Here is a 26,592-nt window from a genome sequence, read left to right on the forward strand (position 1 = left end):
TTGAGCAAATACGAATCATTATAACTTACTAACAGGAATTCATAATAATAACATCAACAAACATTTCTCATGACATGACGAATTATAAAGACACAGTTTTATTTATAATAATTGAAGTGCTTCTATTCATTATCATCGTCTGTCCAATGGTGCAGTAGGTAGATCAAACATCGAGGTCTGTCAAGACACATGACAGGTTAATGACAAGTATAACAAGTAGTGTATTATCCTGACCTTGTTAAACATTCCCCTGCCAAAATATTCAGCCACAACAGAAAAACCATCCGGCGATCTTTGCAACTAAAGAAATAAAAACGTGTGTTGTTTATATGTGCAGCAATTCATGCCTCAATGCAATAGAAACACCCATCAAAAGTGAATATCTTATACAGTCTATATTAAACTACTTTCAACTTGTCGAGCAACATTGAACAAAACAAAATGTGATCAATGGCTGGGAGTACCATCAATGTGTTCAAACAAGTTATGACATAATAATGATGACATCGTACCAGTGACTGGAACTGTTCATGTAATTCTCTGTCTTCCATTTGTCTTCTTATGATGTCCAGCACCTTCCTGTTTTCTGGAGCACAAATTGGACACTCTGACTCATACTCATCATCCAGACAGCTACAACGACAGCACAGAAGCAAATGTACACACACGCACACGTACACATGCACACGTGCACGCACGCACACACACATGCACAGACAGTCACACAATAACATACTTTTGATGGAAGGAATGATGACAAAGAAAATGGACAGCTGGTAATGTCAAGTGGTTGGTACACATACTACACTTGATCACTTGAAATACTTGAGCACTGCAAGGAAATATACAGTCAAAAGTACAAGAATTAAGACATAACTGATACAGTTGCTATACACAAGACAGTGAACATAGTATTCCTCATTAGGTGTACAGGTGTACAGATATTATCCAGCCATGTGAACCAGATAACCAACTAACCATCACATGACTCACTCAATACATGATTAACATTACTCACTGGATAATTGTTACCATTACAGTGGCACATGTTCAACTGATTGGAGTGCATACACCATTGAAATATGGACACCCTTCTATTATATCAATGTTAACTCCCAAATCTATTTGTGCTGGTGCAAGTTTGCTAAGCAAATGGGAAAAATTAAAGTCTAGCATACGTTTTAAACGAGTTCTACCGTACGTGAGGTAAGTATTGAATTGGGCCCCTGGGATCACAATTGTTGAAGATTTCTACTCTACAAGACAACAAAGCTCCAATACACTACCTACCCAGTTCTGAGGTCCTCAATCTGTTGTCTCATCTTAGCTGTCTCCTCCCTGTATTGTTTAATCATCTTCTCATCCTGTTAGTAATGATGGTGTAATGAAGTGAGTTCATTATAAGTAAGAGAGACCCCAACAGGAATACATAACAACAGCAATCCTATTGTGCCAAGTAGGGCATCAACACCTTATACAGGTCTTTAAAAACACAAAGCTTGGCCTTGTTCAACACCTATCAACAGTTCTCTATCCCAGTAGAGATGTTAATGGTGAACATGTTATAATACACAGTGTGTCTGTACTGAAACAGGATAGCCCCAAGTATTTCTGAAGATTATGACCCGCTTTACTCAAGTATAGAAAGTTGCATGGATTTAGCAGAAGCTGTCAACAACAGGAAAAAGAAAAAAAAAACTAAAATACTGTTCTTCTAGTATGTTATTTTGTTACATTGTTACCTTGGCGATCTGTTGGTTTTCCTCCTGTAGACGATGACTGATATAGCCCTGAGGGAGGGGAATACGTGAAGTATTCAACTGTTACAACATTACCATGCAGTGAACTGTCAGTTAACAATCTCTCTGAATTTAATTAAGGGCACAGTTGGAAAAAAACCTCTATAGGAAGGAAACAAGTGTGGTCCCAACAGGTCTGGTTCTATACATTTTCTCCTCCAAAAGAGGAAACCCTCTTTATTGTGGCAAATTAATTGATCCTAAAGTGTCCATTATATAAATATTACTATATATGGCAATAAAACTGAGGGGGGAAACTCTATTGATACAACAGACAATATGGTGTGTGGTAAACCATGAAGGATGCTATAAACACACTGTTTGCATTCTGTTTGACAACTTTGTGATTATCTAATGAAGCAAAAAAAGGAATCCCCCTCATATGTCTAACGTTAGCAGCACTAGCTGTCCTTCAAAATTATAAAATTACTCAAATACTCAGCTCAAAACTGTTAACATGGAGGAATGCTTTACTCAAAGTAAAATTAAAGGCTTGAGCATAAACATGGAGCTATTACATGCATAAAAATATTAATTGTAGTGGGAACAACACAAAAAAGTGGACTTTTTGAGTATGTAAAAGATTTGAATTTACAGACAACTTAGTCATTGCAATAACACTGTATACTGTATACAGTGTGTATTATTATTGTATACAGTGTGTATCATACAGTGTGTATCATACGGTGTGTATCTACTGTGGAAAATTAATTGTTTGTAAGTTCAAAAACTAGTGGAGATAATAAACCACATACTACACACACTGAAGCAATGGCTTATTATCATATATGACCTTTTGAAAAAAAAGTTTTTTTTTCTTACAAGTAACTTAACAACAAATTCTTGTACATCTCAAATAGTTTACTTAATTTGTCTGAGTCTATCCATCATAACATTACTAATATAAACAATGGAAGACAAGCTTCTTGCCAAAACAAGCTGTCTCCTCAACAAAGCCACTCAACTGCACCTTGATATCAGCTAGTGTAGCAACATCATGTTCAGCGAGAATCTGTACGACCATTAACGGGGGAAGAAGGTTGGTGTCCTCAATGTGCTTGAGCACTTCTTCAATCTTCTTGTTCGCTGCCGGTTGGGAGCCAAAATATGAAAGTGCCTGTACCCACAAGTGAGGATCCCTCATTCTAGTGAAAACAAATATGCAGGCTTATGTCTTTTGTGTGACCCCTGTCACTGACAAAAATTGATAATAAAAAAAATATATATATATATATATTAGTGCACAATTGTGTATAGTACAACTGAACCAAAAGTGTCCTGATCATCAAGGTGTCCTGATCATCAAGGTGTCCTGATCATCAAGGTGTCCTGATCATCAAGGTGTCCTGATCATCAAGGTGTCCTGATCATCAAGGTGTCCTGATCATCAAGGTGTCCTGATCATCAAGGTGTCCTGATCATCAAGGTGTCCTGATCATCAAGGTGTCCTGATTATCAGGGTGTCCTGATTATCAGAGTGTCCTGATTATCAAGGTGTCCTGTTTTTACAAATCAGTTTATGTACTGGCTCCTAAGGGGGGGTCTCAACCAAGTGTCTGGAATATGCAGGTATCCTCAGGTGTCCTGGTATGCTATTTATTTGTAGTATTTGCGAGTTGTGAAAGTGTTTCAATTATCAGAGCGACCAGCCATTGATGTTTTGATAAATTTTATTAGCTGACAAATAGACACCATATTATGATGATGGCAATCATTTGGCAATGACTTTGATCGAGAAACTAATCTAACCACAACATAATTATCACCTGCACCATATCAAGCTTGACAGAGTTCATAATAAAACCTATTGTAACCATATATAGAATAGCTTCACTGTCTGTGTTAGAAGTTGGCTAGTCATTTATCAAAATTGGGACAATTCAAAGACCATCACGAACTGGTGTCAGCATTTCAGATGTACAAAAATAAGTCAGGCCGAAATGGGATTAGGTTGGCCAAAAGCTGGAAGATGACTGACTGATACTGTTTAGCCACACATAGCACAAACAAGCTACAGGGGATGATGCAATAGCTGTAATATATGTCACAGCGTACAGTAAGTATTGAATATAAACTTGGCTACAATCCAGTGTGAAAAGTAAAGAAATGTAATTTACATAAGACTATTATACTATTACTGTACATATTGGCTCACCCATGTCTTCGACAGGTGTCCATGACAGAGTTGTAATCCTTATGTTCCATATGATAGTGAAGGATTTGTTGGAACCTGTATAGCATGTGAACAACATGTGACAAGTTTCCTTATTAGAAAATGTAACAGTGCAACTTGTTTAGAAAAGGTTAAATGCCTTTTGAGGATAGCATTAAAACAGGTCAAATACAAATACAAAGAATGCTAAGGACCTTCCTTTATAAGGTGGTATTTGTGCTGTGTGCCCTCTGTTTAAAGACAGTGTCGTTTGCAATGCACTTCAAGATAGCTGATGCACACAACATAACTCTCTGTACTTACAGTTTAGCCTTCTCATAGAGGTAGAGTATCCCAGCTTTGAAGTTGTGCATTTGTGCCAACACCAGGGCATGGTCAATGTCATATTTGGCACTCTTGCTCTTCAACAGTTCTAAAGTCTTTGCCTCCCGGTTCCCACGTTCCTGAGTATTAGGTGGTAGCTCGTCCATACTTGTCATGTAGAGTTCTAGGAGTGTGTTGGACATTACGGGCGGCAGGGAGTCTCCGTGTAGCTGCAATGTAATAGAATACAATCTCTGATGCATCAAATGCTCTAATACAGAATACTTCTATACTGTTTGCCACATGATAAGATTTCACTACCCTAAACCAGGACAATTTCAATGTTACAGATACTTGGTTAAATAATAGTGGCAATGTGCAGGCAGTTTGCGGCTATATGGAAACCGGCCTTAATACAAATTTACCTAGTAAAGGTAAGTTTACAGATCAGGTAGGTGGGGGGGTGCATGGGGCTACACATGAGAGCAATGGGGTATTGCACCATTGTCAGTATGCCATGGGATAGCATCCCCCACTGAGAGTCCCAGCTGCTGGCAAGTCAACTGCTCCATTTTGTCACTGCTCTAGTGTGCTTAGTCAAATCCTATGCTTTCCCACCCACCCAATTACCTAGAGGGTTCACTTTCAGTCTGGCATCCCAAGATGGAGGGGCTCAGTATAACTACTTGGTAGCTGCTTGAAAATACCATAATGCTGAGAGGCATATGTAACCATTTCTCAATTGCAACAGATCAGTAATTGATAATAGAGCTGCAACAGCCTCTGCTAACCGAGAGATTTGCAAGCGCCAGTTAAGTCCTGGGTAGCCAAGCTTCACTACAAGCATAACAAGTTGACTGGCTTGCCTGAGATGTAAATACAGTGTATTCATCTTCAAAGAAATGACCTCCGAGTGAAGCTGAATTTCTTGTGATAGCCACCACGTTTGCACCTTCTAGCAGACTCAAAATGGCTCCAAGGCTAAAGCAACAGTGATGGTTGATGTAAGCAATACGTCATTAGCTGAGCCCAAGCTGGTAATATGAAGCTCATCAAATGCAATTAGTGTCACAGTGGAAATAATCCAATGTTTAAAATTTTGTCAGTGCAGTCAATGACAAAAATTTTCTACACCACCTTGACAATACAACATTCTTACACATTATAGTGGTTTCAGTGAACAGTTGGTACTTGTAGTGGAATGCAGTGATGTCAAATAGACATCGTACACTTGTGAATAATATCATGATTAGCAGTACATGATCATTGGATGCTTTACATGCCATAATGGTGAGAAATGCTTGTCAGTGGTACATTACACTCAGTGTATCTACACGACACCACACACACATACACATGTAGTTAGAACTGCTGTGTACACTGTCACACTTATCCAGTCAAACACTGGGCCACCTGTGCACGACTCTAGTACCTTACAGGACCAGATAAGGTGTGGACACCCAAATTGCCATGTGAGACATTGATAGTTGGCATTTGATCCTCCAGTTAACACAAAAGTCCATTTGCCTTGCACACACATACTACACAAATCAGATCACAAGTACATTACAAGTGTAGGCTCACCGAGACCATCTTCTCCAGAAATTTCAGCAAGTGTTGTGGCTTGTTAACAAAGATGTGAAGGTAGTCACTTGGTTGTGCCTTCTCTATATGACAAACAATCAGGAACCAGTCACCACAATAACACACATATACCCAGTAAGTAATGCAATACAGTAAAAAGCATTTATACAGTGAAACCACTTGGTAGTGAACACATTGGGACCAAGAATTTTTGGCCCAATAAAAATGGTTTCCTCTTATAGGTAAAGAAGTATAGAGCCAAATTTCCGTAATCTTTGTTTTTATCATGCACGTGGAGGTTCTTTCTTATGTGTCCCTTAATTCAGAGAGTTTGTTTCAATAGAGAACACAGTCCATTAGTGCACAATACAGTACACAGAGGAGGTTGGTTACATGCCATAACCCCACGATGTACTGCATTGGAACTGGACAACAGCACAAGATGGATAGATACTGATGTTGGAAACTTTTCATCACATTCATCATGGATAATATAGTATGTACTTGCATTTTAGTTAAGAATGTTGTGAGGATTCTGGGACACTCGTGGGTTTACCGATTCATTTTTTAGTATTGATACTGAGGTATTGGCACTGTCGGAGAACTGTTCTTTTAAGATCACAATATGTTTGATCCATCTCTTCTGATTACACAGCAAACAATACAGATACACTAGACACAAACGACACATAGATGGACGACACATACACAAAGAACACACACACACAGACACACACGCACACCTTGGTCCTTGCACACTTCAGAAATGAAGTCAGTTGTCTCATCTGGCATTTCATTCATCAGTGTCTTCCCATAAGTGACCATCAAGTCAGGAATCTGTCGAGACAAATTGTACAACCACATAAGGGTATATACTACACCACAGGCATGCTACTACTAATCTGGTTTAACAAACTGAAAGAGATTTCCTTAAATGGTTGCAACTACAGCAGCCTTAGATCATTATAATGTGAATGGGACTAAGGCAGTATAACTAGGCTATTCATAATGGTGAAGCTATGTGTGTTGTGTACAGGCGTATATTAAGAGCGGGATTGTTTTTGTTGAAAACATGGTATCCACAGAGGGACATTTTTGGGACCAAGTACTTTTGTAGCACCGTTTCCTCCTCAGGATTTCTTAGAGGTTTTTTCTTTTCTTTTGAGTTCTCTATCTTCACTGCATGTTTGGGACTTACTACTCGACAAAGCTTATTTGAATAGTGGTGGCTGCTATTCACTGTACCATACAATACAGGAAATGGTGTAAAAGGATATTAAAAACATTTGGTAAGGTTTAAGGTTTAAACATTGTTCACTTATCACAGTTAGTTAAATATTTCTGCTATCTGCTACACAAATAATTTCTCAAGGTGTAAGATACAAGAAGTAGATACCAACATTAAGTCTTCAAATTGTTGGAATTGTTGAAAGAGCATCTATCCAAACAATGTGAATAATCTAATCATCAGGTTGTTGAGAAATATGAACTTAATATATAACTTTGACAAAAGGAATGAATGTAAAAATGCTATCATTCATGACTTAAAAGTGTGGATTTCCCAAAATTTAAAAAAATAAAAAATTCACAGTTCACATATAGCCCTGATGTATTTCCACAAATTTTATTTTTGTTTATTTTTTCCTTGTTTGAGCTACTATTTTACTACTTCCCTATTACCAGCATAATTCCCTACTACACTTGTTAAACTTCACATGTAACACTAACAATTGTCATTGTTTCAACCAGTGGAGGGCCTCACCCATCACAAGTATGGACAAGTGGTACACTATACACTAATGGAGTAAACTACTTAAAAGGCTGACATGTTAAGTGACTTAAATTGTGTTAGTTCATAGCCTATTGTAGTGGAAGAGCTTCCTTATTTCCTTAGTAGTGAAAGACATAAGTGGACCTTCCTTTATACTGAAAGGATATGTTTACAGGAAGCATTACAATATCCTTTAGCATACAAAGAAGTGTTAATATAGTGTATCCTATAGGGAGAGCTGTTAGAACTACTATTATATAAGGGGATTTGCCAAAAGAATCTACTATGTTATAAAGCTGCTGTCAGTCTATCCATGTTCACCATCCCCCTGGCATTTACAAACTCATTTTATAAAATGTAGGTTAACCATGTTAACTGGAGTTAATGGAGGAAGGCGCCAGCGGCAGCTGCACATAATCTCCAAAATTAGAATTAATCACGCATGCGAACTACTCGTAGCGTAGCACGTTGTCTGTTGTTTGCTGCCTGTTGTAAACTAGACAATTGAATCGAAGGATATGACGTCCCCTGAACCTCCGGAACAGATTTTTTCCCTGGCTCAGCAAGAATGGATTCGACAGCTGATTGAAACGCATCAGCCACCACTGCCGCCTCCACCTCCTCCTGCTGTTAGTGTTTCATTGAGCCAGGAACAGCCTGCTACAACATCCGTCGCATCGACCAGCCCATCCATCACCACAAATAATCCCGGCAACCTTAGTAAGTTGTTTTCGCCAAGAAACTGCATGCACGTGACCTTCACCCCAGCCTCCCAACCGTTTCTTCCGGCCCTCTCCCCACCCCTCCTTAACATATAATGTAACACTTAGTTCGTCCGTAGCAAAGGGAGGATGGCCACGTGCATGCGGTGCATATTCATGATTGGCCGCGGGTCACACCCCTTACCTTGCTAATTAGAGCTCACTAGTCTAGGGAGCCTCCCCTCAACAGCATAGGCTGACCCACAAGTTCTTGGTGGCTCGAACTATAGGTAGTAGAAAGGTGTTCAGAGTATGCCCAGGTGGCCCAGGCTACTCAAACTCACTTTGCATGTTCAAGAATTTTACCAGCAGTATACTCACTACCAAAGCTCTAAGAAACCCAGGGCCACAAAGTTCTCCACATGCTGTAAAATAAATAAATAAATGAAATAGAAAGTCACCATGGTAGCACAGGGGGGACCAAATCATTGTTGATGCAAACTCATTGCTATTAGGACTAAGTGTCCACAGTTCATCATTGGTGGAGTGGTGGTACAACTTAGGTGATCATATCAAAGTTCATCACTGGTGATACAAAGGGTACCCAAGGTCGTCACTGGAGGCACGAGGGGTGCCATGGTCACCGCTGATAGTACAAAGGGTGCCCAAAGAATCATCCTTGGTGGCATGAAGGGTGCCAAAGGTCATTGCTGGTGGCACGAAGGGTGCTCAAAAGTCATTGCTAATAGCACAAAGGGTGCCCAAAGTAATCGCTGGCAGCATGAGGGATGCTCAAGGTCATTGCTTGCGGCACAGGTGTGCCCAAGGTCATCGCTGGTGGCACAAGGGGTGCCCAAGGTCACCTCTGGCGGCATGAGGGATGCCTAAGTTTATTGCTGGCAGCTCAAGAGGATGTCCCAAGATCATCGCTGGTGACACAAAGGGTGCCCAAGGTCATTGCTAGTGGCACGAAGGGTGCTCAAAAAGTCATCGCTGGTAGCACAAAAGGTACATAAGGCCATCGCTGGCAACATGAGGGGTGCCCGAGATCATCGCTGGCGGCACGAGGGGTACCCAAGACCATCTCTGGTGGCACGAGGGGTGCCCAAGTTCATTGCTGGCTGTTCAAGGCTGTACCCAAGTTCATTGCTGGTGGCACAGAGGGTGCCCAAGGTCATCGCTAGTGGCAGACAGTATGCCTGAGGTCATCGCCAGGGGGTATGCGGAGCATGCCAAGGTCATTGCTGGTGGCATGATGAGTGACCAAGATCATCAGGGGGGTGCGGAGTGTACCCAAGAACATTGCTGGTGGCGCATAATGCCATCTATTGTGGCATGAAACTTAGAGTCTATTACCTGGGGGTGAGAGACACCCCCACCCTCCATTACCATAATAGGCCCAAACCTACTGTTGGATACCCAGTACAGTACATGCAAATATATTGTAAATAGCACAAGCTGGCTTAAGCTCAGTGGTTATGGTTACTACCTGTTGTGGCTTGTTACTACATGGTCATTATTATATGCTGATGTCAGGGTTCAACCTCCGTATACTGAGAGTTTTCTTTACTTGTTCCACAGACTGGAGATTGCCCATCCCACCCACCTCTCTCAATCTGCTCCCTACATTTGGAAGGACAGAAACAACACCGTCCAGCTCAGCTACCAGCCAGCTCTCCACCACCAATTATGCTATGCTGTGCCCTCCGGCCTTTCAGTCTCTCTCCCCTACCCTCAAGCGATACCTCCTAAGCTGGTCGAGAAGATCCTGGCCCTGTACATTGACATGTCAGAATTACTGTCAGAGCATTATGACGATCATGATGAGACTGAGTCAACCTGCTGCAGTCACACCACTAAGAGCATTCGGCGGCCCCCAGTCTCTAATATCATCGTCTGGCTGGACTGTTATGCCTCTCTGGTTTCAGTATTGTGTTCAGCACATCCAGATAAATTCAGCCAGTTTATGATGTACCAAAAAACTATCATCCTTGCCCACCGGAGATTTGCAGGTGATGGGTGGGTAATCTATGACAGCTCCTATCGTCGGCAGGCAGCAAATATCAAGTTTCTAGACTGGGGAAAAATGGATGGGCGACTCTGGAATGAGATATTTACTGGTAGAGCAAAAGGCCATTGCTCGTTGCAGAATCTGCCTCCATTCTCATACCGACTGCCCTCAAGCACCTGATGCCCACCTGCCTCCAGCCCAAATCCCTGGGTCGTTGGGAGACTGGACAGACTCCGGGCGAGATTTGTCACCTGTTCAATTACCGCAGGGGAAACAGGTGTACGTTCCAGCCATGCAAGTTTGCTCACGTTTGTTCTGGATGTTGGGGCAGACATCCATTCTCTCATTGCCCATCCTCAAAGAGAGATCACCCTTATCCCTTGAAAGGAGTTCGTCGTCGACAGTGATTAAAGCACATAGCAGGACAACAGAATGATTTAGAACTGTATTCAATTGTACATGTTGAGTACCCCTGCAGATTGATAAAATTAATGTTATTCATATGTTCAAAGTAAAAATAATAAAAAAATTTAATACAGGTTGTGAATACTCTCCATTAGTTCCCCCTCCCACCCCTGTATCTACCTCTACCATGTCCAGCTCTGTCCACTGAGGACATGACCACCCACCTCACTGAAGTGCGGCTTAAGAGTGCATGCCAGGGCAGCCCTATAGCTGATTTTTGGTTGTTTGCGGGGACCCCTTAGTCACTAAACGGTATGCTAGTTACAACCCTCCCCTTCCCACCATATAGGGAAGGATGGGGTATACATCTACATCAATGACCTACTGAGACTGGACACCACTGCCAAATCAGAATCAACCGTTTCTATTGACCCCCGTCTTACACGTGTCACCACACCATTACATATGGATACCTGGAAACAGCGTCTCTGCCGTCATCCAGACCACAACTTTACCAATTACATCATTCGGGGTATTCAGTATGGTTTTCGCATAGGAGTTAAGCCTCCAGTGTCCCTCATGTCCGCTAACAAAAACATGTCATCAGCCCAACAGCACCCAGCAGTCATCGACAGCTACCTGAAAAAAGAGGTTGATCTGTTGAACATCTTTGGTCCTTTTCCCTCATTATCCGCCCCAATGGTTCATATCAACAGGTTCGGGGTTGTTCCAAAGAAACATCAACCTGGGAAATGGCGCCTCATAACTGACCTGTCATTCCCAGAAGAAGAAGGTGCAGCATTCAACCAAGTAAATACGGTACTTATGGAATAATTAGGGGGATTTTTGTTAAAGCTGTACTGGTAAGACCAAAATACTCTACAAGAATAATCACCAAAATGATTGACATAATCTAATAGAGCAGTCACAATTCTTTCAGTAATACAGTGGAACCTCTTTTAACAAACTCCCTGAAATAAGAACAAAATAGAAAAAACCTCCATAATAAGGACAAAAGTTTTGGTCTCAAATCTGGTTACTACATTTTTTACCTCTGAAAGAGAAAACCTCTATATTACAGCAAAAAGTGGCTGGGTCCCAAAAAAATGTCTGCAATAGACACTGCAAATATATTAACCCTTAAACCTGCATGGGCCAGAAAACTGGCTCAAATATGCATGCCTTACATGAATGCTGTAACTTTTGATGCATCCATGCAATTCACATCATTCTACTTGTGATGTAACAAGGATTAAAATGATACCAAGGGTTTTTTCCTAATGCTAAACAGTGAGGCCAAAACTAGTCATGTAAATAACCTTTTGGTAAGGAAACACGCAAACCCTTTACATACCTTTATAAAATATGGTGGTTGCAACAAGTTCCATTTGCTTTGCTGTTAAATTTCTATCAGGCCATATATGACTTGCATGAGTAAACCCACAATTGAAATTAAAGGGAGTGTATAAACAGTGGAATGGACTACTGGAATGGTGGAATACTGGAATGGAATTTTTAAAAATTCAATATCTTTTTTTACATCCAAATAAGTACAACTCCTCCCCTTATGCAAGCAAATAAATAGGATTCCCCTTGAAGTCAGCTTATTTAGCATAATTCACCTCACCATAGACAAAGTTTACCAATATAATGTAGTGCAAAGTCAGTTGTGAACATGCACAATAGCAGTTTATTGGAAGACTCCTGACTTAACCCTTGTTCCCAAATGATAAAAAGTTAGCTAGCTAGCTGATTACATGAATGCATTGTAAAAGTACATTCACTATATAATGAAGTTTTCATTTATTTATTATCAACTTTATCAGTTAGGCACTGGAGGGCAAACACAGAAGGCAGAGCCTGTACGAGGTGTTTACCACTAACCTAGGAACCTAAGCGAAAATCTTTGGGAAAAGTGAAATGCGACTGTCTTGTAAGCGTTTACAATGAGCCTTTTCCACAATTATGTCAGAAAACAAAATTTAAGCCAAAGTTCATTGTGGCAGTGCCATGTTGCACACTGAACTGAACCACAGTTAGTTTCACACAAGTAATAAAGTATTGAGTAATAAGTCATACAAGTATTGTGGTGAGGAAAAGTATGCTGACTTCAAGGGGAATCCTATTTATTTTTTCACATAAGGGGAGGAGTTGTACTTATTTGGATGTAAAAAATGATATTGAACTTTAAAAAATTCCATTCCACCATTCCAGTATTCCACCATTCCACTGTTTATACACTCCCGAAATTAAAACATGGCAAGAATTTTGAAACACCAAGATGCGCCTTGCTGTTGTTCATTAACAAGTAAGCCGCTGTAGTTACAGTGCTTATTTAACCTTCTTCAAGTAGCCCAGTAAAGAGACTTTTAATCAATGTCTAGTCGTAGGCTATAAGAATTAAGTTACCTCACCTAGTGTCGCCATACGTGCACATATTGTGTAAATATGCATTCCATTACGAGTTTAAGGGTTAAACAGTGTGTTAGTATCATCATTGCAGCTATGTACAAGATTGTGGCATGCACAAAATTCAGGTGATAAAACTTGCACAATGTACCGCTGGAACGATCACTCACTGATTGTGGAGGACACCTCTTGATATAGTCCAGGGCATCATGATATTGATTGATGTCCTCTAGTTGTATCTTGACATACCTATCAGCACATGTGTAATATGATATCACACTACTATGGGGTATTGAATGTACCAATCATGTTGCTTGTACTTCTCAGCAAGAAATAAGGCGTGCTTGTGATAATTCGACTGACGACACACCTGTAATACAGCAAAGAGTCTGAATAAACTGTCACTCATATTATTCTAACTGTGTTACCAGGATATGCAGTGACATGAGTAATACGGATACTGTGGGAACAACTTAAAAAGTGTCCCAGATGTCTTGATTTTCCAGGTTGGTTTATGCATAAGAGATAATTTTTAAAAAAATGCATCTATTGTTGTCTAAGGATGTGTGTAAGCTATAGTTTAAATATATTTCAAATAAAACCTTGTACCTTAATAGCAGTCTCCACATCAAATATCAATGCCTTATCACTCTATTTGAGGTAATGTTACATCACAATGGTATACTTCACTCTAAAACAAGCCCACCTTGATAAACTCATCCAATTTCTGAACATCTTTCAGTTTAGTATAGCAGTTCAACAGCAGCGTTGTGTGATCTGTGTTGGCAGCACCTTTCTCGTGAAGTGCCTGGATAGTTATATACCACGTTACAAAATCTCTAGTGTGATAATTGTGAACTACAGTATGTAACTTGTTGTAATGTGGTTGACTATGGGACATGTACATATTTATATGACACAGTGAGACCTGTACAAATTATTACAAATACAGTCACTGCCAATTTGAAAACCCCCAAATGTGCCACCTGTGTACAAAGTGATCTGTCTAATGTAGTCTTAGTCATTTGTGTACCTCCACAAAACAAAACACACTTTACAGTACAAGTAGACTCCAAAAGTATTGGATGCTTCTCCAGCTGTCAGAAGGGTTATGGCTGATGCATGGTAACAAAAAGTGCTCAAACAAAATAACTCTCTTACAGTACATATGCACTGTACAACACATTGAACCAAGTATTGACTATAGAAAGCAGGTACAGATTCAGGAACACGTAGAACTTAAAGCATGTTCTAACATTCACAAATGTCTTCATCTCATGGAGGAGAAATTCCATTATCAGTTTTATCTTTCTGCAATGTAATGTGGTGACTGTTCTATTAGAGTGTTTCACCAGCTGTTTGACTTTCAGATGTACTTGGGGGCCCCATGCCCATACAAAACTATTGGTAGTTGCTATAGCAATCACCTGTAAATATGCGGTCAAATTCCTTATCATCTGAGCATCAAGAAACTATTGTGAAGAATTACACAAGTATAAACAATATGTACATGTGCACACCGCCATGTCTCACCTTTCTGATGACATATGAAGGTTCCAGTTTGCCAATGGTGAGGATATATTGAGCAATGGCTCCATCATAATCATTCTTGGTGTAGAGGTGGTCTCCATATTGTGTGAAAATGTCAATTAATCCATCATCATATGACTGGCTCTTTGCCAAACTATAACAGACCATAACATAACAGGATATTGTATGATATCTGTTCTGAAAATTAGACCAAAAAATAGAAGGACAAGGATTTTAGTCCCATCTCAAAGATTTTTAGTTATCTCCATAATTTTAGTCCCAACAGTTCTGGTTTCATACATTTTTACCTCTAAAACGGGAAATCCTCTCAAAAATTGACTACGACTTCTTAGTCATAAAGTGTTCATTAAAGTGTCTGGTATGTCTGCTAAAAGTTCACCAATTTGTGATTTAACCTCCTGGGACTTGTGCTATAATGAAATTGAGCGTCAAACCTTTACTTACTTGATAGCAGTAGGGTAGAGATTCTTTTTAAACAGTGTTTCCAGTTTGGTTTGTGTGTCATTCTCATCCAAACGGTAGAACTTGTTATCCTTGGTGAGAACGTACAGTGAGCCCCACTCATGCAACACCTCCAACACTGGGCTGGAAAATGTTGTAGTGAATGCTACACGGAAGAAGATGGTGTAAAATGTTTGTGTGAAATCTACAGCGAGACAGATGAAATTGTGAAAGCTTTAATTTGTGATGGCAGAATTGCTCTCAGTGAACAAAGAGTTTCAAATTACACAAATCATAGATATAATAATGCTCACCGGGATTAGAAATGGAATATAGAAACTATACAGTAGGCGGTAAATCCCTTTGAAGTTACCCGTGTTTTTCCCTTCTCTACTTCTAAGTGTGGCAGACTGCTTCGTACTGTATGTACAGCGGAACTTTCTCAAACGTAATACGTTACTAGAGTATAGAAATAGCCAGTGTTTTAATATTGTCGCTCAGAGTTAAAAACTGGAGAGATGTATTGGGCTGTGTGACAGTGTACAGCTGCTTCGGAATACCCCTAGATAACTAGCAAAGTGTTAGTTAGGCCATTTTCAGGCTATTACAAGCTGTAGAAGTGTTTTATGTGTTACTCCAGTTGTAATCGGCAAATTGTCACTTTTTGGTATGTTTTAAGATAAAACTCACTTTGTGTTTTGGTTTCCTTTTGGTACATGCATCGCCCAGCCACAGCAAAAAATTGTTTTGAAATTTGGTATGGTGACTTGTGATTCCTTCCTTTATGCGCTCCAATTATTGATACAACAATATGGCACTGTATTTTCTGCTTACAGCAATGATTCTGGAACGTACCTAATGCCACAAGTACACAAAAAAAATTTAGAATTTGAACTAGAGTAGGGACCATAGCACATTGATAAATAGTATTGGAACAAGCTGGAGTAGTGCATGATATTAAATCACAGTAAAACAATAAGAAGTGTTATATCCCTCTGTGCTAACGGAAATGCACAGTAGGGATGTAACACTTTTTATTGTTTTACTGTGATTTAATATCGTGCACTACTCCAGCTTGTTTCAGTACATTTTATCAATGTGCTATGGTCCCTACTCTAGTTGAAAATTCTAAATTTGTGTACTTGTTTGTAAATAATTATTATGACTACATGCATACCGCATCAAAAGAAAGAATTGGCGCTGTGTGCCAAAAGCTATATGTGACCGGGCCTGCGAAAGCAGGGCATGTGGGCACAAACTATATCCCATCACTATACAGGTCATATCTTAGCACTGGAACAGAATATTTGAATTCTGTAATTTGCATCAAAAAGCCAATTAAATGTTTACTACATGCAAAAAATTGCACTGCCATAGCACAATGGTACAAAAAGTTATGTGTGATGGAAGTTTGAAAAAGTAGGCAAAAATCATGTGCCCACATGCCCTATTTTCACAGGCCCAGTCACATATCAATAATCATCTGAAAAGAGAAGTATCCATTATCACTCTTGTGTGGACAGACTACTGTTTGAATTATTAATAGTGTTGTATATGAATAGAGTAGAGCTGAGCAATTAGAAAATTTTGCTACTTTCACAATTGTATGATGCAACATATCATAATCATTATAACTACTGCAATATTATAACTTGACATACATCAGTAGCATCGTATATGCACAACTTCATATGAATAATCTATTAACAAAGAAAGCAAAATTGTGTAATAAATAATAGTATCCTAAGAAATGGTTTCTAACAGGTAAACTTTTTAAACTAGTAAGATTTATTCACACAATGAATATAAGAAATGTAGGCTTGTTTTCCAGATTGAGTTCTTCCACAACAGGATGTGCCACCATTTTGAATTTACTAATACACATTTGTATGTGGTGTCATATCACGATTATTTATAAAGAAACAATCGTGATTTATCTCAGAATCGACATAATCCCCCCTAAAGTAGAGTGAGGGTTTTGACCAAAATGGTATCCATCATTATTTGAACACACTACCACTCACATATATGGTTGATTTGTTAGAAAATAAGTTTACGTTAAATCACCACTTTGGTTGGCTATTCAATTTAATCTATGAAATTGTGTGGCTGCTGTATTAGAACAAGTGACTATTATATTAGAGTGTTTGACTATCCCTCATCTTTCAGTTCTGGTGCCTGGTCTATATCTTCTTAGTCAAGTGAACAATAGCAAGTACTTTTGTAAGACAAGAAAAGCAGCTACTGTATTCCATCATGCTGAAATTGTTTGACCATGCAAGACTAAACTACATCGAATAAATATTGGCTTGAACTGATTGGGTGAGCTTTCTGCAACACAATGGAGGATGCAGTGATTTATGAACACCAAGACACTATATTTCATATTTCCATATGATAGTTTCCTTTCTAATGACATTCAGTATGTGTCCAAGTTGAGCACTCAAACTCCAAACTATCACCACACCACAAAATGGTCACACGATCTTACCAATAAACTGATTCTGGATGTCATAGATGGCCAGAGTGTACGTCTCCTTCACACCAACAGACGGACTAGGTATAATACTGGTAGCTGTTGAACTGTTAGAAATACAAACCTATAATCAATCCTAATGAGTTCAATCCAATTGCTTTACCTTCCAGTTCCTGCTCTTCTAATGGATCCATAGGAGACCACAATAAGATAACCACGATACCATCTAGTCAACATCTTCTCTCCTATAACAGAGCAAAGTTAATTCTGTTACTTCAAACACCCCTTACAAATATTTAGTCCTGGTACAGGTATGGTCATTTTGTATGTTAGCAGGCCTGTAACATGCCTTATTACGTGCAACAGGCCTGCGTTATGTTTTATACAGGCCTGTATTATAAACTGGTAACAACCCTATAAAATATTCAAATCCTGTGGCAGTCCTGTAAAGATCCATTCATTTTTGCAGTACACATGTTTAGTCCTGTACCAGGCCTGTACTAACCAATACAGGCCTGTAAATGCATAACTGCTTTCTATACTGCAGGGAACTACAGTACTACAGTAGGAAACCTGCTAAGTGGGCCAGTAGTGGTTACCATAGCAACAAAGTACATGCATGTTCCAGGCCTGTACAAAACTGTTTTGCAGGATACACTGGTCCATGACTGTGACAGGCCTGTAAAGTGAAATTACATACCTGCCACAATAATATTACCATCCTGCAGCAATCCTGCCGGATACCCCAGGAATGTTACAACAGCATTATTTACAGTGCAGTATTGTGACAGGTCAGTGACATATAATATTGACAGGCTTGCAGAAGGATGTTTACAGGCAATAATTTTTAGACTGTACTACAAACAGCCCATAAAATTAAGTCTAACCCTTTAAACCACTACAATTCTATGCACAAATACACTACACTTAACTAGAAATCCCTAAAACTATCATTTGTATACAAAGTGACATGCCTAACACAGCCACCTCCAGCAGACTCAATGTACCACTTTACTTACCTTCAAATGCAAAACACTGTGCTCGTTCATAAGGAGTGTAGAAATATACTGCCTGAAAGTATAATAAAAAGTTAGCAGGTAAATATGAGCAAGAGTACAAAATGTGTACTCTTGATATGAGTATTAGCAATTTACTTCTTTCCTAGCCAGCACAATCTTGTAGTCTTGGGTATGATCTGACAGAGTGACCCGATCAATGTCACAACCTGTGAAGTCTTTTTGAATCTGTGATGTACAACAAAGTCAAACTAAAATCCACAATCAAACTTTTATAGTTTATACACTTAGCAAGTCAAATTCCTTCATAGAACAATCAATAAAACTAAAAAAATGTAGACCAAAAATGACTTAAGGCTCGACTAAAGATATTGCAATTGGTAGGATACATGGATTAAATAAAAACATTTCCATGCAGGTATACACCACTGGACATAAAAGCAACTCACAATTGGTACATCTCAAACACAAGAACACACACTACATTCAATACCAGTTTGTCTCCATTGAGATCATATGACATCACTTCTTCTGTGGTGACCACATAGAGAATGATCTTGTTCTTAGCAACATCTGTCTTGAATGCCACACCTTGAGAGAAGAAGAAAGAGCTATACAACATATTATCATGAACGCCAGTTTAATTTAATTGTTATTCAAGGCATACCTAAAGCAGGCCATATATTTCTGAGCCAATGAGGGTGCCTACATACAGGACAAGTGCAAGGAATTTTAAGGGCATGCAGTGAAACAAGGGAGGTCACCTACACCTGCAGATACTAGTGGACATTCAATTCTTAATTCAGTCATGGGTGAACTAGGGATTAAATGTTCACTAGTATCTTTGCAATTAAAAATTTCGCACATGCAGTCAACCAAACTTATCCCTTGCTACTTTATGGAAAATAAAAGCACACTTTTGCTATGCACTTCTTCCATGAAATATACTATTATGCTTTATGTTCTAGATGTCACAATATGGTCGGGTTTGTCTTGACAGGAAATTACAGTAACATGGTATTTTCAGCATTATGTGTGTGTTGTGTGTGTAGTCTACACTAACTTGTGACAGGGACGTTGTCAGTGTGCACAACACGATGACGACTGCTCCGATCATGCAATATGTTTCCCTTCACCAAACTGACACTACCATCAGCAAACCCCACTGCAATCAGTGTCATGTTTTCGTGGACACAAAATGTGTGTACCTGAAAATGTACATGCATTAACAAATTAGTAGTACTATTGGGAGTTCCTTGTTGCTTACTGAAATGGTCTTATTAGCGGAAGGGTTGGCTCTGATAATTCTGGCACAACGGGGATTCCCCATCTTATCCGCCTGTCAATGTTACATAAACTCAAACCCACAATCACAACTTAACAACCATACCTTATCCCAGTCCCACACTTTAATCTGAGGATTAATTGTCTCTTCATCTTCCTAATGAGGATAACATGAGGTAATAACAATGACAACACTATGATCAACTCACTCCAACAGTCACCAACACATTGTGCTGTTTTAGCTGATACATTAATGATACTCTACTGGCGTATGCCTGGAACGACGCCACATCCAACTGGCCATTAACAATGTGCAGTTGTCCAGTGCCATCTTTATGATATGATGTATGTTATCAGACCATGTGGAGATAGTTTCCTTACCTCCAAGCACCACCTGCCCTCTTCCGCTAACAGCACAAGTGACATCTAGGTCCTGGAGAACAGTAACAAATAGTACTCCATGTAATGCTCACTACCAGAACATTCTAGCAGTACATTATAAGCACGTGCAATGGCCTACAAGACTTTCTTTTCAACCACCACACAAAACATTGCGGATAGACATTTATACGATGCAAAAGAGTACCTTAAGTCTTTCAAAAGGTTGGTGAGTTTCTGGGTCTTTAAGAACCTCTTTCTCGAAGAATTTAAAGCTCTTCCATGCCATTATCAACCGCGCTGCCTTTACAGGAAGATGGATTTGTTGGTGTCCGTAAACGCTTGCATAATTCCGGACGCGCTTCTAAAAGTCACACCTCCTACAGCTAAAGATGGATTTGTTGGGTGAAGCAAGCGATGGCGAACAAGAAATACCAGATATTATCATCAGCCGCTCGTCCATACCTGAATCAGAGCGGGTGCCAAACATTCGCATGGTTCCGCAACTTTCCGAGCACGACGAAGAAACTGAAACGGATTCGACCAAAGAGTCTGGCGCTGAAGACTTTGAGGACGCCACTAGCGACCATAAAGAGACACAAGCTACCAGTAGTGCTCAACTAGAAACGTCAACACTTCAACAAGGCGTGGAGACTATATCCATGCCTAGTAAAGAGCTAGATGCAAGCAATGAACCCCAGCCAGATGCCCTCACAGTTCCAGCCACTGTTAAAGGCAAAGCAGATGCCCCTACGGACATATTTCCCGCTCCTAACATAGAAGAATTCTTTAGTGATGATGATGACATGAGTGAAGATGACCAGCAGGGTACCAAGGATCATGCTCAACAGTTTAAGGCAGACACTGCAGCATTTGAATACCTTGAGGGAATAGACCAGCCAGACAGCCAGAATGGCTTTGGTGAGTTGTAGTAAAAGTTTAATATCAATTCATTGGAACTTCTTTGTGTCTGCATCACTTGGACCAGCTGTGCTGTGGTCGATTTTTTAAAAGTGTGGAGTTCCCTTTAGAGTTGCATAACATTGACATTGGTTCCACTGAATTGTTTTTCATATTTGTGGTACACTTCGGTGTGTTCTATGAGAAGTAGGTTACAGAATTTCTCGAATAGTCATTAAGGATGTTGCAGTAGACAGTAAAACTGATACTTGAGCACTTGTTGAGATTGCTTAGTACATTTTTAATCAGCACACGTGATGCATTTGTCATCACATAGTGACGGTATGAATTCTGTGATGTTTGATTTCAGTGTACTTTGCTTGTCGGTACTTATATGTACAGAAAAGTTGTAAACTATATGGTCCATTATAAAACATGTCATATAAGTGTAGCAACAAGTATTGACCAGTACTTGACTGCTAGCACCAGAAAGTACTTGAATCTTTGATTGTTTCAGCCCTAACAAAAATTCTTTTCACTGTTTAATTTTTTTTATTTTCCAGCACCACCAGAAGTTGAAAGTCACCAGATTCATCAGTTAGTGGTGACCTTGACAGATGGAGAGAGTGAGACAGACGAGGAACCACCAAAGCTAGAACACGAAGAGAAATATGGCAAAATAGCTCAGCTGAAGACAGAAATACAAGATGATGAAGTGGAGCCATATCTTGAACAATTCTTTGATGCAGTTACAGATGATGTTTTGCAGATTGGTAGCATCTCTCTTGAAGAAGTGCAGGTACAACATGTGGGCCAACAAGCAAAATAGATATACAAACAACAGTGCCACAATACAATTTCTTTATTTGTAATACTGTGGTTTTCATATTTGGCTTACTTATTTGGTTGCCATAGTCCATACTTTGTGATTGAGTGATGTGTTTGTTTGCAGGAGGAAGAACGTCATTTAAGGGCAGAGCATGTTGCTTACCAGGAGCAAGAGGCTAAATTACAAATGGAACGGCAGCTAGAACTGCGTCGGCAAGAAGAAGCAGCCAAGAAAAATGTTTTAGAGACTCTTAAACAACAGCGTCAAAAGCTGAGGAAAAGAGAAGTGAGTTATATGTTCTATATGGGATATGTATTTTTTCCTTCTTTTTACTTTACATTTGTAGGCTGCTTTCTTACACTCTTCCACTACGAAAGGTCGTGATATTTACCAGTCATTTCACAGAGCAGAAGAACAAATGAAGCAAGCATTGAAGGCTAGGAAAGCTGAAATAAAAGTAAGCTATATTTATTACAAAAAAGCTGTTTGACACAAAATGTCGTTGAAAAAAAACGTGTCACCAAAAAGGTTGTAAAAACGAAAAAAAAATCGCTTGAAAGGTGGAATCGAACCACTGTGTCGCTAAACACCTACAGGTCTGAAGCCTGCACTCCACACCAGTGAAGCTCATTCAAGCGGAAGAAAGTGTGCTACAATTTAACTTATAAACGCTACGTATATATTGTGCTTAAATTTAGCGTTTCATGTACTGTATATTTCTTTTTTTCAGACTCTGTTTGGAGACCTAGAGCATGCTGATGGTTACTATGGAGCAGTGAAGGGAAGAAGATGGAAAGTGGACTGGGCACAAGCTCCACAGCCAATTAAAATCAAGCTGAAATGCCTTCGAGGAATAAGAGATAAACTACCACGTATGTTATTTCATACATAATATGATAATTCCTTTGGATGTACAAGAGTAACTAGCCCTAATAGTTTGTAGCTAATGAATTCACTTAAAACATTCACACTTTTCTCCTCTGAAAATGGAATACCTCTGTGTTGTAGTAAAATAAGATTTCTGGTTCCAAAGTGCCCATTGTAGAGAGGCTCCACTGTATTGACGTTTTTGGAGGGAATTTTATGTTTGTTGTTTGTTGGTCCACAGAGAGTAGGTATGTTCTACTATTGTCATTGTATGACCGGCTGGGTGGGCATGTGTTAAGGTGGTCAAAGTTGAAGGGACAGTATTGGAATGGGTCAACATTACCTGTCGATCACCAAGGACTCTACTACAACACTGAACTCAAGGTATGTGAGTCCCCATGGGTGTGTGCATGTGTGTACATGCGCACATGCCTTGTAACTAGGCTGTTCATTGATACATGTATGTAGCTAAACAGAAGAGATTGAAGTATAGATGTATTGTTTTATGCTTCTTTAGTTTGACCAGGGTATATACAAGGTGTTACCAGCTAAGAGGGACATTCGACCAGGAATGGTCCTTGTGTTTGAGTTGTTCATTCTACGAGGACCAGTCACCCCTAATGACCGGGTTGTTGGATGGGGCACCTTCCCAATATCTGATGCAGAGTTTAACATCATTGAAGGAAAGTGAGTGTGTTAACAGCATCCTAAATTTGAAAACCCACATTCAACTCAGTTGACTCTCAACACAACACACACGCACACACACGCGCACAATTTAACCAGGAGTTAATTTCTCTATTCTACCAACCAAGAGTTCAGAAAATCATGTAATGGTTTAAAGCCACAAAGAAGTAGGGATGGACAGTGGTTTTGTGGTTTACATCATTAGGTACACTAAGACTATATAAATAGTTTAGTAAAGAGATTTAATGTGAAAACAATTTAGAGTGTGTGTACTGTGTGTATGCACATTCATGAACATGCCCAAGTGGTTAACATGTGCACTTGTATATCATCATAACAGTAACACACATGATACCATTTCTGCAGGTACAAGTGCCCATTCCTCAAGGGTAGTATTGATGTACTCATTGACAAACATGGTAAAATTGAAGAGCTAATGGCCAAGGACTTGGAGAACTGGCTCGGCAACTTGTATTTTGAAGTGGTCAGATTACCAAGGTAACCTTTTAAAATGGCATAGCACGCTGCAATAATAATTGCATAGTATAAGTGAGAGTGTGGCTAAAATCAACTTTAGAAGGAAATTAATTATAATCTTTATGATAAATGTTACATTTGGGCCATCCATTATCCACACACCTGTGTGCCTGTTCAATCACAAAGAATTTGTTTGGATAATTGAAACCCATTCATTTGTATACATGGCTCTGTTCAATTACGACATATGCTTTCAGAACAAGACCCAGCTAACAGAATACTCTAATATAACAGTCATTGTGCTGTAATTGAGAATCAGGTATTTGAGGTCCTACTGTGTTGTCCTCCTGTTGGGCCACTTTAATGAAGTAGGAATCGTACTATAAATAATTAATAGTATACTAATATAGTATTTTAAGCTTTGTGTAATCCAATTAGCTTAGGTCTTGTACCTTATTAAAAAGTCACTTTGTAGGATTTCAAGTTAGCTTGTGACCTTATTACACAGTGACCTTATTACACAGTGACCTTATTACACAGTGACCTTATTACACAGTGACCTTATTATTAAGTAGGTAGGCAGATCAGTTGTACGCAAATACTAGTGGCCAGTTGACAGGTTTCACTTCCATTGTACAGTATTCCTATATGGTCCCTATTGCACAGATATCTTGCTGGCATGAAGGAGTATGAGGTTGAGCTACAGTTCACATCAGGATTACTAGGATATCCTGACCGCACACATGATGAACACTCAGCCATCGATGGCAATGATCCAGTGTATGGGAATGAAGACCACAAGCTGCTTCCTGAAGTGTCCGTTGTGGACGATGATGCTTCATTATACAATAACGCTAGTGCTAAGGTAAGCATTTGTAGTGTATAATGGAACGTGTCAATAAGGACGCATTATCAGGACTTGTCTATGGTCTCATTTGTATTAGCATACACACATTTAGACTCTTGAAATTAGGTCACCTTTATAATTAGGACATATAATAAGGAAGCCTTGATAATCATGGCACTACAGCATTGTTCCAAAGTGTCTGGATTTCTCACTGTGCTTATTATTATTATTATTTGTAGCCGGTGCATGGTATGTCATCGCGACGGACAGGATTGCAGTCTCGTATGTCACGCAAGATAGCAGACAATGTCAGTGACAGTTCAGACAGTGACGATGACTTGCTAGACATCTTACATGACGACAAAGATGATGACTTTAAACCAGTCAAATCTCAACCTGGACTCTACTACAAGGTAAATCATTACACTTTAGATCTAGATAAGACTGTTTATTATGCTTTGCATGAAGTGTCAAATAGTGGAACTTGTTAATGTGGACACTAGATCCCAAAGTATTCCTTAGTACACAAACTGACCTGGAAAATCAGGACGCCTTATTAATCAGAACACTATTGGTTTATCCCAAGACGTATTATGCAGGTTCTGCTGTGTACCAATAATGGTTGATACATGTCTTTTGCCTTAAATCTTACCTGTAAAAAGCTGTGAATTTAGCAGCGGGGATGTTTGTGAGTGTGTAGTGTAGTGTATACACATGCATGCATGTGTATATTGTAAGCCCCCTGTAGTTAGCCATTTTTATGTCATCCCCTGTACATTGTTCTAGCTGTTGATGTTTCCACACAGGTACACAGGTTTGATCCCATTGATGAGCAAAGAAGGAAGGTGTACACACTGATGCCCAAGACTCCTGTCCTCCAAAAGAGGAAAAAGAAAAACACGTCCTACCAAGAGCAGTTGGATGAGCACACTGTGTCTGTAAAGTATGTGTTTTATTGTTTCATTGCAATAAGGGTATAGTTATAGGCACTTGAGGCACCTACATAATGCAGACACTTGGTTAAAATCTCCTTACTACATAAACTTGACCTGGAAAATCAGGTAGCTTTGATAATCAAGACGTGGTTAGTTGGTGCCAAGTTGTCTCGTATACCACTTGCATGCACTGGTGTAATATGGTATAAGAAGTGGCAATGTGTTTACTACATCTATGTGGTGCATACTTGCACAATCAATACATCCAGAATTATACGCCCAACTTGTCTGGTTCAGGTTTGTCACTCCTACTGTGTTATCCACCCCTGCTGTGTTATCTACCCTGTGGCTGTGTTGGCTGTTATGCTTATTGCCCATATTTTCCATAGCGAGTGGATTGATTGCAGATATGCTTAAAAACAAAGTGTACTGGCCACCTCCCTTTCCGTTACATAATTGATTATTGGGGTACAAACATTATTGTTTATGGCATTCCTGGTGCCATTCTTTCTTGCGGTATGTGCTGGTTCATTTGTCATAATTGTGTTATTAAAAAGGTATGCAAAGAAAATTTAAAGTTGGATTAGGGATCAACAAAAAAAAAGTAAAACTATATATGTGACCCAGTCTGAGAAAGCCGGTTTTATTGCCCATGTCAGCAGATTCGATTTTTCACCCAGGACACAAAGCTACATGAATAAACTATCTAATTCCACAATAAAAATCAGCTAGACTTGAGTGGTCTGGT

The 26,592-nt window shown here is 39.5% G+C and overlaps 2 protein-coding genes and 1 non-coding gene across 3 annotated transcripts in view; 1 reads left to right on the top strand and 2 right to left on the bottom strand.

The window, feature by feature from the left end:
• Positions 1-20,674, bottom strand: LOC136249970 (vacuolar protein sorting-associated protein 11 homolog). The gene is made up of 29 exons (XM_066042106.1): positions 20,511-20,674; positions 20,306-20,357; positions 20,134-20,255; positions 20,031-20,081; positions 19,908-19,979; positions 19,704-19,848; positions 19,134-19,231; positions 18,779-18,868; positions 18,644-18,695; positions 17,788-17,869; positions 17,640-17,731; positions 15,152-15,314; positions 14,690-14,840; positions 14,584-14,628; positions 13,863-13,964; positions 13,766-13,807; positions 13,459-13,526; positions 13,327-13,405; positions 6,603-6,696; positions 5,860-5,942; positions 4,276-4,505; positions 3,955-4,029; positions 2,770-2,944; positions 1,743-1,790; positions 1,291-1,364; positions 737-832; positions 513-633; positions 235-300; positions 1-177 (listed from the first exon to the last, which is right to left on the bottom strand). Exons 1-29 carry the CDS (start codon positions 20,589-20,591, stop codon positions 133-135), a joined length of 2,694 nt encoding a protein of 897 aa, XP_065898178.1. The 5' UTR covers positions 20,592-20,674; the 3' UTR covers positions 1-132.
• LOC136249969 (uncharacterized) overlaps positions 20,635-26,592 on the top strand; it is a 10,112-nt gene continuing 4,154 nt past the window's right edge. Inside the window, exons 1-11 of the mRNA XM_066042105.1 lie at positions 20,635-21,223; positions 21,766-22,001; positions 22,155-22,316; positions 22,378-22,488; positions 22,762-22,903; positions 23,140-23,282; positions 23,416-23,585; positions 23,952-24,083; positions 24,729-24,927; positions 25,149-25,322; positions 25,716-25,852. Of these exons, the coding sequence (XP_065898177.1) occupies positions 20,695-21,223; positions 21,766-22,001; positions 22,155-22,316; positions 22,378-22,488; positions 22,762-22,903; positions 23,140-23,282; positions 23,416-23,585; positions 23,952-24,083; positions 24,729-24,927; positions 25,149-25,322; positions 25,716-25,852 (2,135 nt within the window). The 5' untranslated portion in view covers positions 20,635-20,694. The remainder of the gene's footprint in view (positions 21,224-21,765; positions 22,002-22,154; positions 22,317-22,377; positions 22,489-22,761; positions 22,904-23,139; positions 23,283-23,415; positions 23,586-23,951; positions 24,084-24,728; positions 24,928-25,148; positions 25,323-25,715; positions 25,853-26,592) is intronic.
• Trnastop-uca (transfer RNA opal suppressor (anticodon UCA)) lies at positions 22,582-22,668 on the bottom strand. Its single transcript has one exon. It is a non-coding gene; the product is annotated as a tRNA-Sec (tRNA).

This window comes from Dysidea avara, chromosome 3 (genome assembly GCF_963678975.1).
Source record: "Dysidea avara chromosome 3, odDysAvar1.4, whole genome shotgun sequence".
In the NCBI taxonomy this organism is placed as follows: domain Eukaryota; kingdom Metazoa; phylum Porifera; class Demospongiae; order Dictyoceratida; family Dysideidae; genus Dysidea; species Dysidea avara.